This window comes from Pleuronectes platessa, chromosome 21 (assembly GCF_947347685.1).
Source record: "Pleuronectes platessa chromosome 21, fPlePla1.1, whole genome shotgun sequence".
Lineage (NCBI taxonomy): Eukaryota > Metazoa > Chordata > Actinopteri > Pleuronectiformes > Pleuronectidae > Pleuronectes > Pleuronectes platessa.
The window spans coordinates 1,395,039-1,410,503 of NC_070646.1; the positions used below are offsets into that span (position 1 = coordinate 1,395,039).

Consider the following 15,465-nt stretch of genomic DNA (forward strand, 5'->3'; position numbering starts at 1 on the left):
CATGACAAACAAATCAATATTTTACTGAGCGTGCACATGTGACCCGGCAAACAGCTGATCCCAGTACGTTTCCTGTGTGAGATCACATGTGCACTTCAGTGTGTGACGTGTTTCTCTCGTGTGTGTGTTGGCCTCAGTCTGGACAGATTTTCCTTTGCACGCTCGTGTTCGTGCTCTGGTCCATCAGACGCCTCCTTTGTTCAACCCTGCTGCTCACAGTCTGGCCTGCAGACCTCCAGCCCACTTCCTGTTTGTTAATGTTAATGAAACTGAAGCAATGATGTGAGCGGTCGTTCGAGAACCAACCGGAAGGGCCGCAGCTGATCTGGGATTACTCTTTGCGCTGGAGCCCGGGAGCTGGAGGGGGGCGGGGGGGCAGTTTTCAGCCTGAATTAGGTTTCTCTCAACATTCTCGTAGCTGTGGAGCTTTAGCATTTGGTCATTTCTCCCATTTCAGGAAGCACAAGCGTTTAGTTTAATTCGTGCCTTTGCTGTGGAGCTACAGTTTCACCGGTGCTTGTATAGAATGTACAGTAACACAAGGCTGTCATTGTGTTTCCTTACACGGATGTAATCTCCACACACGGCCGGGTTGTTGCTGACCAGCAGCGTCGACTGTCACGGGGTCAGAGAGGAGACAGAGCTGATCTCAGGCCTGCTCTCAATATAATATGTTTAAACTAACAAATGACTGTGAGTGTGATATGAAAACTGTCACTAGAGGTGATGATACCACCCGGCTCTGCACTGTAACGCCTTTCAGCTCATTGTTATGATTTATATGGTTTAGTCACACACATCATCTTACCACTAGTTTCTACCTGCACCAAACAAACTCCACAATATCAGCGATTTGCATCTTAAGAGAAGATAAGATTGACTTTAATGGTCCCAGGAGAATTCACTTGTTTACAGCTGCAGATAGTGGAAGTGAAAGTGCAAAGAAACAACAGGAACATGTGGGGAACATACATGTGAGGGGCGGAGCCTGTAGACCAGCAGGAGGCCAGTGTTGTTGTTCACAGCTCATCCAAACCAGCTCCGGAATCTCCTTGTGTTTCCAAGTTGACGTCTTCATCTTCTACGTGCACTGCTCCTCTTCCTCATCCTGAGATGTTTGTGTTCTTCCAGTTTCACTTCCGTCACGTGTTAGAAACCTCATCAACACGTCCACTTGCTTTCTCCTGGAGTTTCTACGAGGTGGCCGGCAGGAGAAGGAGTTCAGATCATCCTGAGAGCAGCTTCAGATTCATCCTCTTGGACCCAGGAGCAGGATGAGGGTGACAGCCCAGAACCAGCAGCCCTCTGCAGTCTGACTGATGTTTGCTCTTGTCTCTGCAGGTCTCATCCATGAAGCGCTCCCAGCAGTCACAGTGACGAGGAGAACATGACTCAGAGAAATGGAACCGGAGGGAAGAGCGATCACCTCCTCCACCCGGAGGCTGACGGTGCGTGTGCGAAGGCCAAAGGCCCGGAGGACGAGAAGGTCCAGGAGGCCTGGTACTGTGAGTCCGAGGCGGGGGGGCTTGGAGGAGAGCTCAGGCCCTCTGTGGCTGTGACGGGGGAGGTCATAGCTCCAGATGGCGGCTGGGGCTGGGTGGTGCTGGTTGCCACCATCATGGTCCTGGCTCTGACCCTGGGCTTCCCCACCTGTGTGGGGATCTTCTACACTGACCTGCAGAACGATTTCCACGCCACCAACAGCGAGACGTCCTGGGTGCCCTCCATCATGACGTCAGTGCTTCATGCAGGAGGTAACGCTTCCTTCTCCTCTTTCACTTCTGTTCCCACACCCCGGTTGTTGTTATCATTACAATCTGCCCTTTAATGCCCCTGAACCTCAACCTCATTTCAGTTTCTGGCTGTTGTGGTTGAATGGAGAAAATGTGAAACCCGAGAGAAGGACTGTGGGGGGGGGGGCTTGGAGATGTCTCGCTGGGCTGGTGTTGATTTAACAACGATCACTTCTTGAGAAAGTGTAGCTGTTGTTACCCACAGTGAGATACACAGAGAGAACTCAGGGTCACAGGGAGTTAGGATCCAATGTCCGGAGTCACAGGATGTGATTCTCTGGTGCTGCCTCAGCCTCACCTGCTGGGACCAGTAGCTAACGACGGCTAATGTGGTCAATTATTATTCCGACTTGTGAGAGTCAGATGTTAAAAGTCTCCTCTGCTTGTTTTAGTGTTTATCATTAACCTGTCCCCCCCCCCCGCTGCTCGCTGCTGGCGGCTGTTCGGTTACACGATCCCACCAGCTTCCTTCTCTGGGACTTAGAGACAATATAACAGGATGTCAACGTTTCAAAAGGGATTCTGTAACTTTATTAATGTAATAATATTCAAAACAAACCAGCTGTCAAAAGGTGGAGAACAAGAAATGAGTGAAACCTCCGTGTGGAGAACTACTCAATGGAGACATCTTCCTAAATGTGCTGCAACGTTTTTCTCCAGCTCTACGTGACTCTTAATCTGAAGGATTATGATTAAAACATGTTTGGATCCCTTGAGGGTTTTATGAATCAAATGTCAGCGTGTATGACGACAACTATCAGTCATTAAAGTCAGCTTCCTGCTGCTGTGACGCTCATGATTCTTATCTAACCTGCGTGAGGAAGGTAGTGTGGGCGGGGCCAGGCCATGTAAAGTCATCCGTGTGCACAAGGTGAATGTCAGGCTGCTGATAAAATCAAATATGAGTAATTTTACCATGTACTTATCTTTCACGTCTGTTTGAGGTTTCATTCAGTGGCTGTAAAAACCAGGAGGAGTTTATTGTGGTGAGGTTATTTTGCCACATCATATTTAACCCTTGGACACATTTCCCTGATGAGATGTTGGTCCAAAGCAAATAAAACAGAGTGAATGTTCTTTCCTGGTAGAAAAGAAATAGGGTGAGAGTCACTCAAGTTTTTTTTTGTATGTCTCTATGTCAATGCGTTGGTGTGATAACGATCCTCTTCCTCTTTCTACCAGATCCCTCGTGGGCCACACCTCACCCGCATGTACAGGGACTGTTTGGTGTTTTGCATTTTAACAAATTCATAATTTTAGCTGACGCCTCGTCTAGATGCACAGATCCCACCTTACCTGAATGTTGTGGATCGTTGAATGTGTGTGTTTATGTTATGTGAGAGGTAACTGTGGTCAAGGGTTAGAGTTAGTCTCAAGGAAATCAATGTAATGTGTGTGGGAGAGTGTGTGTTTGTGTTTGTGTGTGTCTGTGTGTGGGTGAGAAAGTTCTCAGGGTTTTTAAAAGACAGAAATGCTTTGATCTTAAAAACAAACCTCCTGAGTTTTAAGGAATGTGACAAGAATCTCAGGATTTTCTTTATTAATCTGCACAAATCTTGAGTCCCTCATCTCCGGCCGGTGAGGGCAGGACGTCCCGTGCACCGCCGCCTCCCTGAGAGCTCTGTGGGGTGATGAATGGTTTGAGTAGAAGTTGAAAGGAATTTTAATTTAGCTTGTTTTTATGTCTCCACTCCAGTTTTTATCTTTTCAGATTTGGCCCAAATGTCTGATTAGAATCAAGGATTTTGTCGGTTAAAGGTCACGTGGACATCGAACAACACATCTGTGGTCATACTTCATAATTCACACGTTTATGATGACGACTACATCCAGGATGAGATTATAAAGCGATGACATTTTATATATCCAAAGGGTCAAAGGTCAATTTGGCTGTGATGCCTTGATGATCTGCAGAAACACTTTTCTGTCCGTCCTCCAGCGCCAGGGGTCAACATAAAGAAGAGTCAGATTATTACTGTTGGTTTCATGAGGCAAGGCAATATTACTTATGAAGCTGTTTACACACACAGAGGTGGATTCAAGGTGTTGAACAGGAACATTAATAAAAAAGACAAACGGTGTTGTTTCAAACAAATTTGAAGCTAAATAAAAGATTAAAAAGAACAGAAATAAATAGATAAAAAGGATCAAGAGAGTTAAAAGAATTAAAATCGATAAATCTGCATCAAACTGAGAGATTTAAAAGTTGCAATGGATGGAGCATTAATATCAGTTTAGATGTTCTAGCACTCGGGCTCATTGAAGTCTAATTATTATCCACCTCAGGTCCCTGCGGCCCGGTCGCCTGACAACAGAGCCACTGGAATGTGCTTCAGTTACGACTCCTCTTTACTGACCCACACACAGCGGTGATTTCAAACCGCCGCCTCCACCAAAGATTGTTTATTGAGCAGCAGTTGATGCAACCTGACTCAGAGGAGGAGGAGAGAACATTTGTTCTGCGTTGAACACTTTTGCCCTGAAACACAATATTCTCCTGCTGCCGTAACCAAACCTCACTCACAGGTATGTGGGTCAACTGAACTGAAGCTACACAACCTGTGCAGGCATGGATCTGTCACATTGTGAGTTCCTGAGAGAACAGCCATGTTGTCAGTCATGCTCTCGACGGTTCATTGAACCACTGCAGATTACTGACAGACTCAGGTTTTGTGAAATGCCCTGCAGGATTAAGAAACGGCCTCGTAAGCCTTTGAGTCATTTCTGCTCTTGTCTGGTTGAACTGAGAGCTTTCCATTCCTCCACAGGTCCCTTCTGTAGCGTACTGGTGGACAGACTGGGATGCCGAGCCACCGTCATGCTGGGCGGAGTCCTGAGTGGGCTCGGGATCGCCGCCAGCTCGTTCACCCAGTCCATCGGCGAGCTCTACCTCACAGCCGGGGTCATCACAGGTCAGCAAACATCCACAGCATTTACTACACCAGCTGACACTCGACAACCGTGGTGACACACAACTGTGCACCACGTTACCCAGAGAGCAGCAGGTGAACGTAGTGGAGCGTTCAGGAGGAGGTGGAGACCCAACACGGAGCAACAACACACTTAGATTCATCAGCTGGAGAAGAACAGGACTCCACAATTGTTTCAGTGATAATTTTATACAACAATAACATAAATGTTGTGGTGCTTGTCAGATTGTTTTTGTTTTTTTTCCATCTCCAAGTGGTCAGAATCGAATAATGCATCTTTATGTCATCCTCAAATATTGTATTTTATGACTGACTACATTCACATTCATACAGAGCTTCTATACGCAGCACTTTCCTATCACACATCATTCACGCTCTGATGGAGCAGCCGTCAGGGGAAAGGTCAGGTTCTGTCTCCGCCCACAAAGGTTCTGTCTCCGCCCCCAAAGATCCGCCCCCTATTATTTCAAATAGCAAATAAAAAATAGTTCAAAAGGTTAAATAACAGAACTTTTCCTTGTATTTATTTCCTTCTTTTCTCTCCCATCATCACAGGACTTGGTTTCTGCTTCAGCTTCCAACCAGCTGTGACCATCCTGGGACACTACTTCGTGCGCCGTCGTGCGTTTGCCAACGCCCTGTCCTCCACGGGCACGGCCCTGGGCATGTGCACTCTGCCCCTGCTGGGTAACTACCTCCACTCGGAGCTGGGCTGGAGAGGAAGCTTCCTGGTGCTGGGGGCCGTCCTGCTCAACTGCTGCGTGTGCGGAGCGGTGATGAGGCCCCTGCAGCCGCCCACGCGCCAGGGCCCCCCCCTGATGAGCCAGGGACCCCCTCCACCAGAGGAGGACAATGTGAAGAAGGACTCTGGGTGGATCAGGACAATATGGACCTACCTGCTGGCTGCCGTGAACAAACACATGGCGTTTGGTCAGTTATTCAACAACCCGCGTTACCGTGCGTACGCCATCGGCATCACGTGGATGATGCTGGGGTTCGTGGTGCCGCTGGTGTACCTGGTTCCCTACGCCACAGCAAACAACATAGAGCCGAGCCGGGCCGCGCTGCTGCTCACCATCATGGGCGTCGTCAACATCGTGGTGCGCCCGCCCTTTGGCGTCGTGGTCAACATGCCCTGGTTCAAAGGGCGCCACATTTATGTGTTCGCCTCGGCTCTGCTGGTCAACGGGCTCAGTAACAGTATCTGCTGCATCGGGCCCAGCTTCACCGTGCTGCTGTGGTTCGTGGTGGTCTACGGCCTGTCCATGAGCGTGGTGGGCTCCCTCATGTTCACCGTGCTCATGGACACCGTGGAGATGAGCTGCTTCCCCTCGGCGCTCGGCCTGCTCGCCATCATGGAGAGCGTCACGCTGCTCATCGGGCCGCCACTGGCAGGTAAACGTACTGAAGACCAGATGTGGGGATTCTAGCCTCAGGCAGTGTCATGAGAGTGACTTAAAGTGACCGAAGCCATCTTCTAGGTCCACTAACATGGAGGAGGCGGGGTTTATGAGCCATACTGCAGCCAGCCACCAGGGGGGCGATCCCGATGTCTGGGACGGGCCATAATGTCGTCCATCTTTATGTACAGTCATTGGTCAATTTAGTTTTGATCAAAGGAGAGTAAACTTATTATGATTATCAAGTTAGAATTCGGAATTGTTTATTATATTACAGGTGTTATTCAACTTATTCAAATCCCTCCTGGAAGCAGGAGGAGGAATCCCACGAGAGACGGAGGAGCTTGTTTGTCTTTAGGACAAACAAGTTTCTGCCTGTTTTGTTATGTGAGCCAGAGAAATGCCCCCCCCCCCCCCCCCCCCTCCGCTCCAGGCTGTCGCTGTAAATAACACATCATGTTAATTTGGCTTCACCACAGGAGTTTCAGATTACAGGTCCCTGCTTATGTGACTGCTCATAGGGCAGAATGTCAGAGGACATTGCATGCGAGTTAAAAACGTTTAGGTAAAGTTCTCCATAAAGTTTGCAGATGGTTCTTCTGTTATTGTTTCTGCTTTTCGGTCCCGTTCCTGATTTCATCTAGAACGGTTCTTAAAGGGCACATTCCTCCACCTGGGCCCAGCAGCCCCCGGATGAAACCACATTTAAACTCACTAGATCCAAACCTCACACCCTCATAGATTTCCATTCTCTAAATATGTCTGATCTTGTCATACATAACCATGAATTATTGTCTGGGATATCAAGGAGAATGTTGAAAAATGAAAACCTTTGGCCTCTTATCCGATTCCCCTCCAAACCTTCAGGGCTCGTTTCCTGACCTTTACAAACCTGGTGAAGATAAAACCACTTCTAAGAACATGTCTCCAGATGTTCTAGTTACATATCAGTTCCTTTCTTTGTAAAAAAAAAAGAAGGAAAAGTTGTATCCATATATAAAGTGTTAAATATAAAATATTAACAAATGTCATGTTTTCACGTCGCAGGAATCCTGATTGACAGAACGGGCGAGTACTACCACGTCTTCTTCACCTGCAGCGCCGTGGTGTCCTCGGCCGCCGTGTTCCTCATGGTGTCGTTCTACTGGCTGGACAAGAAGGAGAAGAACGAGCCCAAGCCCAGTCAGCCGCCCCCCCCGCCCGACCCCCCGAGGCCTGCAGGGGACGTAGCTCCTCGCTGTCAGTACAGCAGCGTGCCCACAGAGGGCTGACGGGGGGGCTGAGTGAGCCGCCGGCGTCCGAACCTGCCCCCCCCCCCCCCCCCGGGCGTCACACTCCGGCTCCGACAGGTTCGCAAACAGCTCCTGATGTTTGACAGATGGTGCAATGTTTACTCTCCGCGGTTGAAAGGCTGCGCAGCCGAGCCCCGGCCGTCTGATAGGCCATAAAAGTTAAAAGATAAATACTAGGACCTGTTTGACCAAGGTTTGATCCTGCATACCAAAATGAACAGATGTGCACTTACAGCCACAATGTGATTGTTCTGCTAATTGTAAAATGCTGCTGCTCTCATCCACACGATCACACAACAACTGTCACAGAGGAGGAGTCCGGCTTCATCAAGCCTGAAGAAAATCCTGTCTCCAGATGTTTTCAATGGGTGTTTAGCATGTGACCTGAGAGGATTCAATACTCTTATTGTGATATTCAACATCTGGTCCTAAATTCTAAAAAAGGTTAAGTGGTGAAATCAAGGTGGTGAAAATACAAAGGAATCAATTATCAAGGAAAAGGCTGTTTTTTATTATTTTGTGTTTTTATTATTGTCAAAGAAAACTTCCCCCAAACATCACATTAGTTAGTTTCCCTCTACAGTTCATGTCACACAATAAAACTCAGATCCTAGTAGTACTACATAGTACTAAACTACATAGTACTAAACTACACAGTACTAAACTACGTGACCCCGGGTTCAGTCACTTCTCAGAACATCTGGACAGAGATGATCCATCCGTCCAACAGGAAATCTCAAAACGTCTTGAGGGAATTTCTTCAAATTTCTTAAGAAACATTTGATTCAACTAAAGGAATCAACTGTTGAAGAACAAATGTGAAGGTCACAGTGACCTCATGTGAATCTGGAAGTTAATTTAATATTATATGAGTCAAACTGCTTGTTCTTGAGAACATGATGTATCAAGAACAAGTTTCCTTAAGAACGCTTCAAGAGAATTGTTTCAAATTTGGCACAAATGTTCACATAGAATTATTAATCCATTAAATTCCTGTGATCAAAGGTCACAGTGACCTCACCTACTTACAGGAGCAAGTGCTTTTGATTGGGACTATTTTTAGCAGCGGATTAATACACATTTGGCTCGATGGGGGATATGGGGACATAGGACCGTGTGTGCGTGCGTGCGTGCGTGCGTGTGTGTATTTGTGGTGATTAAAGAAAATGTCACCCAGTGCAACCTTGTGAATTATTTAGTTTCAGTACGACAGTGTGTCTGTGGCTCAGAGGAATATTAATGCACAGACACACTGCGTTAATAAGAAGGATCTTTGACATTAATAAAAATCAGAATGTAAAATAAAACTTATTTTTAAATGTCAGTAGCAGTAGCCAAATTCTTACAGCTTTATTAATGAAATGTCCTCGTGGAGACATTAAATATCCTAATGGATCTTACACCATGTGAAAGAGCTGCTTCAGATCATTGATGGTCGTTCGCTGTCACATGTGGAAAATGAATGTATGCACAGTCCAAGTAAAAGATTCACGTTTCTTCTTTCTCCTGCTTTTCATTCCTCTAATGGAACAGTGCCTTTTCACAGAAGCTCATATCTTTAAAAGATGCTTGACAGCCACAGGATGATACCCGACGCTTTCTGGATCAGAGGCGGATGATTTCACACTTTGAAACATTTCAGGAGAGATTTATCTGAAGGCACTGAGCAGCGTACAAACGGACATGTTCTCTGACACTGAGTTCACCTTCAGGTCCAATCACATTTCTCTTTTGATGAATGAACCGTGAGACGATCACTGCGCCTGTTGACGTTTGAACAAAGCTGATTTATGTCAGATTTATGTGAAATATACACTTCAGGTATTAACTGTATCCCAGTAAACAAACTGTGTAACAAGAGAATCCAGTAGACGTCTTTAGAGCTTGTCTTGCTTAGGGCCAAATGATGCCTTTATTATAAATTCTTTATTTATATATAATGATCACGGGAAAAAATAAATGTTTGAATATCAAATCTTTCTTTGTTGTGTTTTCTTTTTTGGAGGATGAATGATGAATGACATTTTCTCTTTGAAACGACATAAAAACATTTATCTTCAAACTATACATGATTTACTGGTCTATAAAAAACATTGCAGCTCCAGATAAAATACAACTTATTGTGTTTATTTGAAATTTGTACCTAACAAATATTCCAATGGTCACTTAATGGAGATTTGTACTTAAATTGCATATTTGTTCTGGAATATGTGTCACTAAAGCAAAAATATAAACTGAATTATAAGAGCCTTAACTTGACAGGTCCTGCATCTTTACCATTTCAGGACATTCACACAAGTATGATAGATTACTTAAAAAAGTAATTTTAATTTTACTTGAAGTTTTCCACTTTTTCAAAGATTTGGTTTACATTTTTTTAACTAGATTTATTAATGATTTACAGGTTTTGAATATTATTCGAAAGAACAAGGATTATAAAACTATATACATTTATATTTTTTTTCTGGGGATAATCCTGAGTATTTAGTTTTTACAAAGTAATCGATCACTAGCTAAAAAAAAAAATAATTGGCTGCAGCTCCCCCCCACAACCCTAAAGGTTAAAGGCATTAGTTATGAATGTATTATAATAATAATAACAACAATATTAACGATGATGATAATAAAAGTCACAGGGCGCGATTATTCATTTCTTTTAATATTTTATGATATTTCCTTCATTAATCTTTAATATATTTATTGAATGACAGTTTAAAAGCACTTCAGTACTTTTACAGGAGGAGCTAAGACGGTTTCTCTCCCGGAAGCCGGAAGAGCACGACAACAACAGCACAGACGGGAACTGGCGCCATCTTGTGTCTTCAACAGGAGACGACGGACAGATGTCGAGTTTCTGAATCTATAAGATCAAGTTTATAAAATTATGAAACCAGATAAAAGCTTAGTGAAGCTGAAACGATGAGTCATCGGTTCGTCGGCTCGTCGGGTTCAGTCCTCGAGCCTCGAACAGGCGGAAAGTGAAAGTGAAAGTAAAACTCGTCGCAGTTCGTTAACAGGAGCTCGAAGAGGAGACACGAGATCAGAACTGAAGGTGAGAGACTCGATCAGCAATATGAATCCATGTTGAGTTATGAACCAGAATCACTAACACACACACAGGAAGTGAAGACTCGAATCTGGTTCTGTTCACATCGACGTTAATACTTGATATGTGATAGAAAAGCTGTGACATCATAAAGTACATGAACCTGAAGTACATGAAGTCAAATACTTGTAAAAAGTGACTGACTACAACACATATATATCTATTATTATACCGTACTTTGAATGTAGCACTGTATACTATCGTTAGTAGTAGTAGTAGTAGTTGTAGCATTACTAGTAGTACCATGTATTCCTTTGTACTTTGTACTATATTGAACTATAAAAATCCAAAACAGAATGACTGTATTGGATTCCTGGTGTATTAGTCCTGGTATTTACACTGCAGTACGTACTGAGTACTAACTGGAAAGTATCTGTCTTTCCATCAATAGAATCTATAAAAATAATAATAATGATATTATTTGTTGCTCTAGGATCAGACTCCGCCCCCTGCACGCTGACCCCCCCCCCAGAAGGAAGATGAATGAACTGGTGACCTGTGGATTCTTCTGTCTCATCGTGGACCTGGTGCTGACTCTGAGTCTGTGGGCCGGACTGGTTCTGCTGCGCTGCCCCGGCTGTGGTCCACTGGTCGGCGTGTGGACCTTCGGGGCCGTGAAGTGGGTTCTTCTCCACGTCTATGCCTCCATGCTGGCGGAGGGAAAGCCCCGGGCGGTGCTCTGCCGGCTCGTGGCTCTCCTCTGCCTCCTGCCTCCCGTGCTGGAGAGTGGACGGTTCCTCACGGCGGATTCCTCTGAGGCTCACGTGGGCCGGGGGGGCCGGGGGGGCGCCGACCTCAGCGCACTGCTCATGGGCTCTGTGGCCTCGGCACTGGCCTGTGTCTTCTGGGAAAACCTCTTCTGCGGGGACGGAAAGAAACGAGACGCCGACACGGTGAATTCCAAACAGCTGCTAACGAGGCTGTTGAAGTACTGCAGACCAGACACCATTCACCTGATTGCTGCTTTCAGTTTCCTCATCTTTGGAGTCATCTGTAAGTGTGAAATATGTATTTCCTGTGGTGTACATGTATATATGATTATTAGCTGTGCACACTGCGTCTACTGCAGTTTCTGTAATTTTTCTATATTCACAAGTCTGTGGAATCCTTCCTTCCAAACAGGCGACTCTCTCATCCCACTGTATCAGGGGAAGGTCATCGATATGCTGGGAGGTCAGACGCCTCAAAGCAGCTTCTGCTATTCAATTGGACAGCTGGCACTCCTGTCTCTCGGAAGGTAATGGAACAAACCCCCCCGCTGTATCACTACATCCCCCTGAATCGTACCAGCAGTCAGCATTAATACTAACATGTGATTAGTCTCAGTGTCTCTCTGTGACCACGTGTGAATGTCCTCGTCTCCACAGTGCTTTGTTCTCGGGCCTGAGAGGAGGCATCTTCATGTGCAGCCTGGCCCGACTGAACAAGAGACTGAAGCATCTGCTGTTCCACACGCTGCTGCAGCAGGACGTGAACTTCTTCGACGAGAACAAACCTGGTGAGAAGCAGAATAAACATTCAAACCTTTCACAGACACCGGGATCGCACATCTGTATTTTGAGAGTTGCATCAAAAGTAAAGGGAGGTGTTGAGTTTCTGCTTATTTCTGTCCATTAATTACAAATCTTAAAAACAGAGAGAAGGTGGGACCACTTTGACAAACTCTTTCTGCTTCTGCACCATCTTTTACAAACACTGTTACTTCTCCTTGCTGCTCTTGAATCAGGCCTTTTCTCCCCCCCCCCAGGAACTCTGTCCTCCCGCCTGCACTCGGACGTGGACAGGATGGGACGCACCGTGGCAATGAACGCCAACGTCCTGGTTCGCAGCACAGTGAGAACCGGCCTCATGCTCAAAGTGATGCTGGGTCTGTCCTGGGAGCTCACCCTGCTCACCTGCATCGAGATGCCTCTGGTCGGCTTAGTGCAGAACACGTACAGCACTTTGTCCAAGGTCGGTGTCGACTCCCGCTGACCACAGATCAGCCTAAAGTCCTCACTCACTCATTCTTACTCATAGAGTCACTGTTTTCAGGTTAATCTCAACTCGATCGGGAGTTTTGAGACTTGACATTTCATTCGTTTCAAGAAGAAAACTTGAACCTGTCACGTTCACAAGTTCTGCATCGGATTGATGTGAAGGATCCAGTTCACCGTCACTGAATCAGTCTGTTACTCTTCTTCAGGAGATGAAGGATCAGATCCAGGACTGCCAGGCTCAGAACACAGACCTGGCCTCCCAGACCATCGGCGGGATCCGAACAGTCCGCAGCTTCAGAGCCGAGCGCGATGAAGTGAGGAGGTACAACGCGGCTCTGGACCAGATGAGTCGGATCAGGAGACGTTCAAGAGTCTACAGCGCCGTCTTCCTCCTGCTGCGGAGGGTGAGGTGGCAGCAGTGAACATCAGAAGGTGATGAGGGCTGGATGTTGTGTAGCTTGTGTTAAATGTTTGTCATTGTGTTGTCTTCAGGTGGTGACTCTGACGATAAAGATCCTGATGCTGTTACAGGCTCGCAGCCTCATCTCGTCCGACCGGCTCAGCCTGGGCAACCTGGTGACCTTCTTCCTGTACCAGAAGCCCATGTCACAGAGTCTACAGGTCAAACTGAGACACACACTCATGTTTAAACGGTGGAATATCAACCTTATGCCAGTTATTGATTCTTTATTTCTGTCACAGGAGTTGTTGTACTGCTACGGAGAAACAGTTTCCACGATGGGTGTCATCTCCAAAGTATTTAGTTACATCGACAGGACGCCGAAGTCCCAGAAGGCCGGAGATTTAGCTCCTGAGAGGCTGCGAGGAAGAGTCACTTTCCAGGATGTGACCTTCTCCTACCCCTCAGCGGCCCCAGGTCCCAGCGTCCTGAAGGTAACTGTGTGACAGGCCCCACGTACTGGTTTGACCCTGTACCAGTGCTTTCATCACTTCACCATCACCCTGTTCTGTCCAGTCGGTTTCTATGGAGCTGCAGCCGGGCAAGGTCACGGCCCTGGTGGGTCCCAGCGGCAGTGGGAAGACGTCCTGTGTCAGTCTCCTGAAGAGACTCTATGAGCCTCAGAAGGGACAGATCCTGCTGGACGGAGAGCCGCTGCACCGCTACGACCACAAGTTCCTCCATCAGCAGGTCAACTCTCATGGTTTTACCTCCGCCCGTCTGTTTGTCCCAATCCCGTCTATCACACCTACAAATAAAGTTATTATCATTATTCTTATTTCCTCACTTTGGCTTTCAGGTGGCCCTGGTCTCCCAGAATCCGGTGCTGTTTTCCGGTTCGCTGAGATACAACATTGAGTACGGCCTGAGGGACGGCAGCCTCGAGAAGATCAGAGAGGTCGCGAAGAAGATCAACGTGGATGAGTTCATATCGGAGCTGAAGGATGAGTACGACACGGGTACGTGAGGAACAGACGTGTTCAGCTGGGATTTGTTTATAGCTTGATAAACGTGTGTTGATTTTAAATGTTCTCCATGAAACAGATATCGGAGAATGTGGCAGCAAACTGTCCGATGGGTTGAAGCAGTGCATCGCCATCATCAGAGCTCTGGTTCGAGATCCACGGGTCATCGTCCTGGACGAGGCCACCAGCAAACTGGATGTTAAAGCACAGCACACTGTGAGTAGGACAAGGAGATCAGGACCACAACCGGATCCTCAGATTCAAACTGGTCCCAGTACCAGGCCGAGACAGTTTATTATGCAAAAGATTCACACAACCTCATATCGGTATAACTCGTGTGTTTCACTTTGGGGTTCTGTGCCTCAGGTCCTGCCGGAGATTCTGTCCCGTGGACGCACCGTCCTGGTGGTGGCTCATCAGCTGAAGACGGTGGAGGAGGCCGACCACATCATCTTCATGGAGAACGGGGGGGTCGTGGAACAGGGGACACACCGAGAACTCATGGCCCGGGGGGGAAGATACCACCGGTTGAGAGAGGAGCTGTTCTGTTCTCCAGCAGCTGAGGGGGGTCAGGACTGAACGTGTGAACACAGTGAGACGTGTCTGTCTTCATGGTATCAGGTCTTTTTATCAACCTGCACGTTACCAGGACATCAACATGAAGCTCTGTGGTAAAGAATATAAAATGTGTTTCAACTTGTATTTATCTGACAACTATGGACAAGTTTCACTGTCAATATTACTTTAAAGAGAGTTTTGTTATTTGATGTTTTTTTGACATTTATCAGACGTGTAGAAATTTGTTCATAAACAGGAGGTTTTGTGTTGTTTTTCATCCAAATCCAATCTTGCTGGTTTGATGTGAGAACAGCAGGACGCTGTGCCGGGTAATAAAGTGTAAACATCCAAGGAACCAATCAGGGGCCTTCTCCTGTTAACTTTAAACAACAGGCGTGTCTGCACTGCATCACTAATCCAGGGGTTGATTTCCAAGATAATAAACAAGAACAGTGTCCCTTCAACCAGATCCTTTGTCTGTAACAACTATGTGAATAACGCTGAAAATAACAGTGAAATCCTGCACCACTGACCTCAGATCAGGCTTTTGTTGACTTTGCGCTTCCTCTATTGAAATCCACCCAACAGCGGCTCATTGCTCAACTCGCCCGGCTGCTCAGATGAGTGTATCTGCTTTTAACAATAAAAGTGTGTGTGGGGCAGGAAAATGACATCTGTGTTTATTTGTTCAACTCAAAGGTTCAATTCTATTTTAATTGTCACCCTAACCCTATAAGTAGAATGTCGCTCAGTGAAATCAAACTGCTGTCAACAGTCGTTAGATTCCATCAGGCTGCAGCAGATAACACAAACATCTTCCACGAGTCAAACCTGATGGAGCAGTTTGAGGCTCTGTGGTGAAAACAGAGTCGGATGTTCTTTGCTTTTATCAGTTTCATGCAAGAATCCAGATCAGTGTTCCACCGAGACCACAACACACCCTGCACCTCGTTACCCTCCTGACATCTGACCCCAGAACACA

At 46.4% G+C, this 15,465-nt stretch overlaps 2 protein-coding genes across 2 annotated transcripts in view; both read left to right on the forward strand.

Moving 5' to 3' along the window:
* slc16a5a (solute carrier family 16 member 5a) overlaps positions 1-7,394 on the forward strand; it is an 8,560-nt gene extending 1,166 nt beyond the window's left edge. Inside the window, exons 2-5 of the mRNA XM_053414477.1 lie at positions 1,342-1,754; positions 4,562-4,705; positions 5,279-6,118; positions 7,171-7,394. Coding sequence (XP_053270452.1) covers positions 1,388-1,754; positions 4,562-4,705; positions 5,279-6,118; positions 7,171-7,394 — 1,575 coding nt within the window. The 5' untranslated portion in view covers positions 1,342-1,387. The remainder of the gene's footprint in view (positions 1-1,341; positions 1,755-4,561; positions 4,706-5,278; positions 6,119-7,170) is intronic.
* A 2,776-nt stretch (positions 7,395-10,170) lies between these two features.
* tap2t (transporter associated with antigen processing, subunit type t, teleost specific) lies at positions 10,171-15,154 on the forward strand. Its single transcript, XM_053414473.1, has 12 exons — positions 10,171-10,467; positions 10,955-11,514; positions 11,644-11,758; positions 11,889-12,019; positions 12,269-12,474; positions 12,707-12,904; positions 12,993-13,121; positions 13,203-13,394; positions 13,477-13,650; positions 13,760-13,919; positions 14,005-14,141; positions 14,292-15,154. Exons 2-12 carry the CDS (start codon positions 11,001-11,003, stop codon positions 14,502-14,504), a joined length of 2,169 nt encoding a protein of 722 aa, XP_053270448.1. The 5' UTR covers positions 10,171-10,467; positions 10,955-11,000; the 3' UTR covers positions 14,505-15,154.
* The last annotated feature ends 311 nt before the right edge of the window (positions 15,155-15,465 follow it).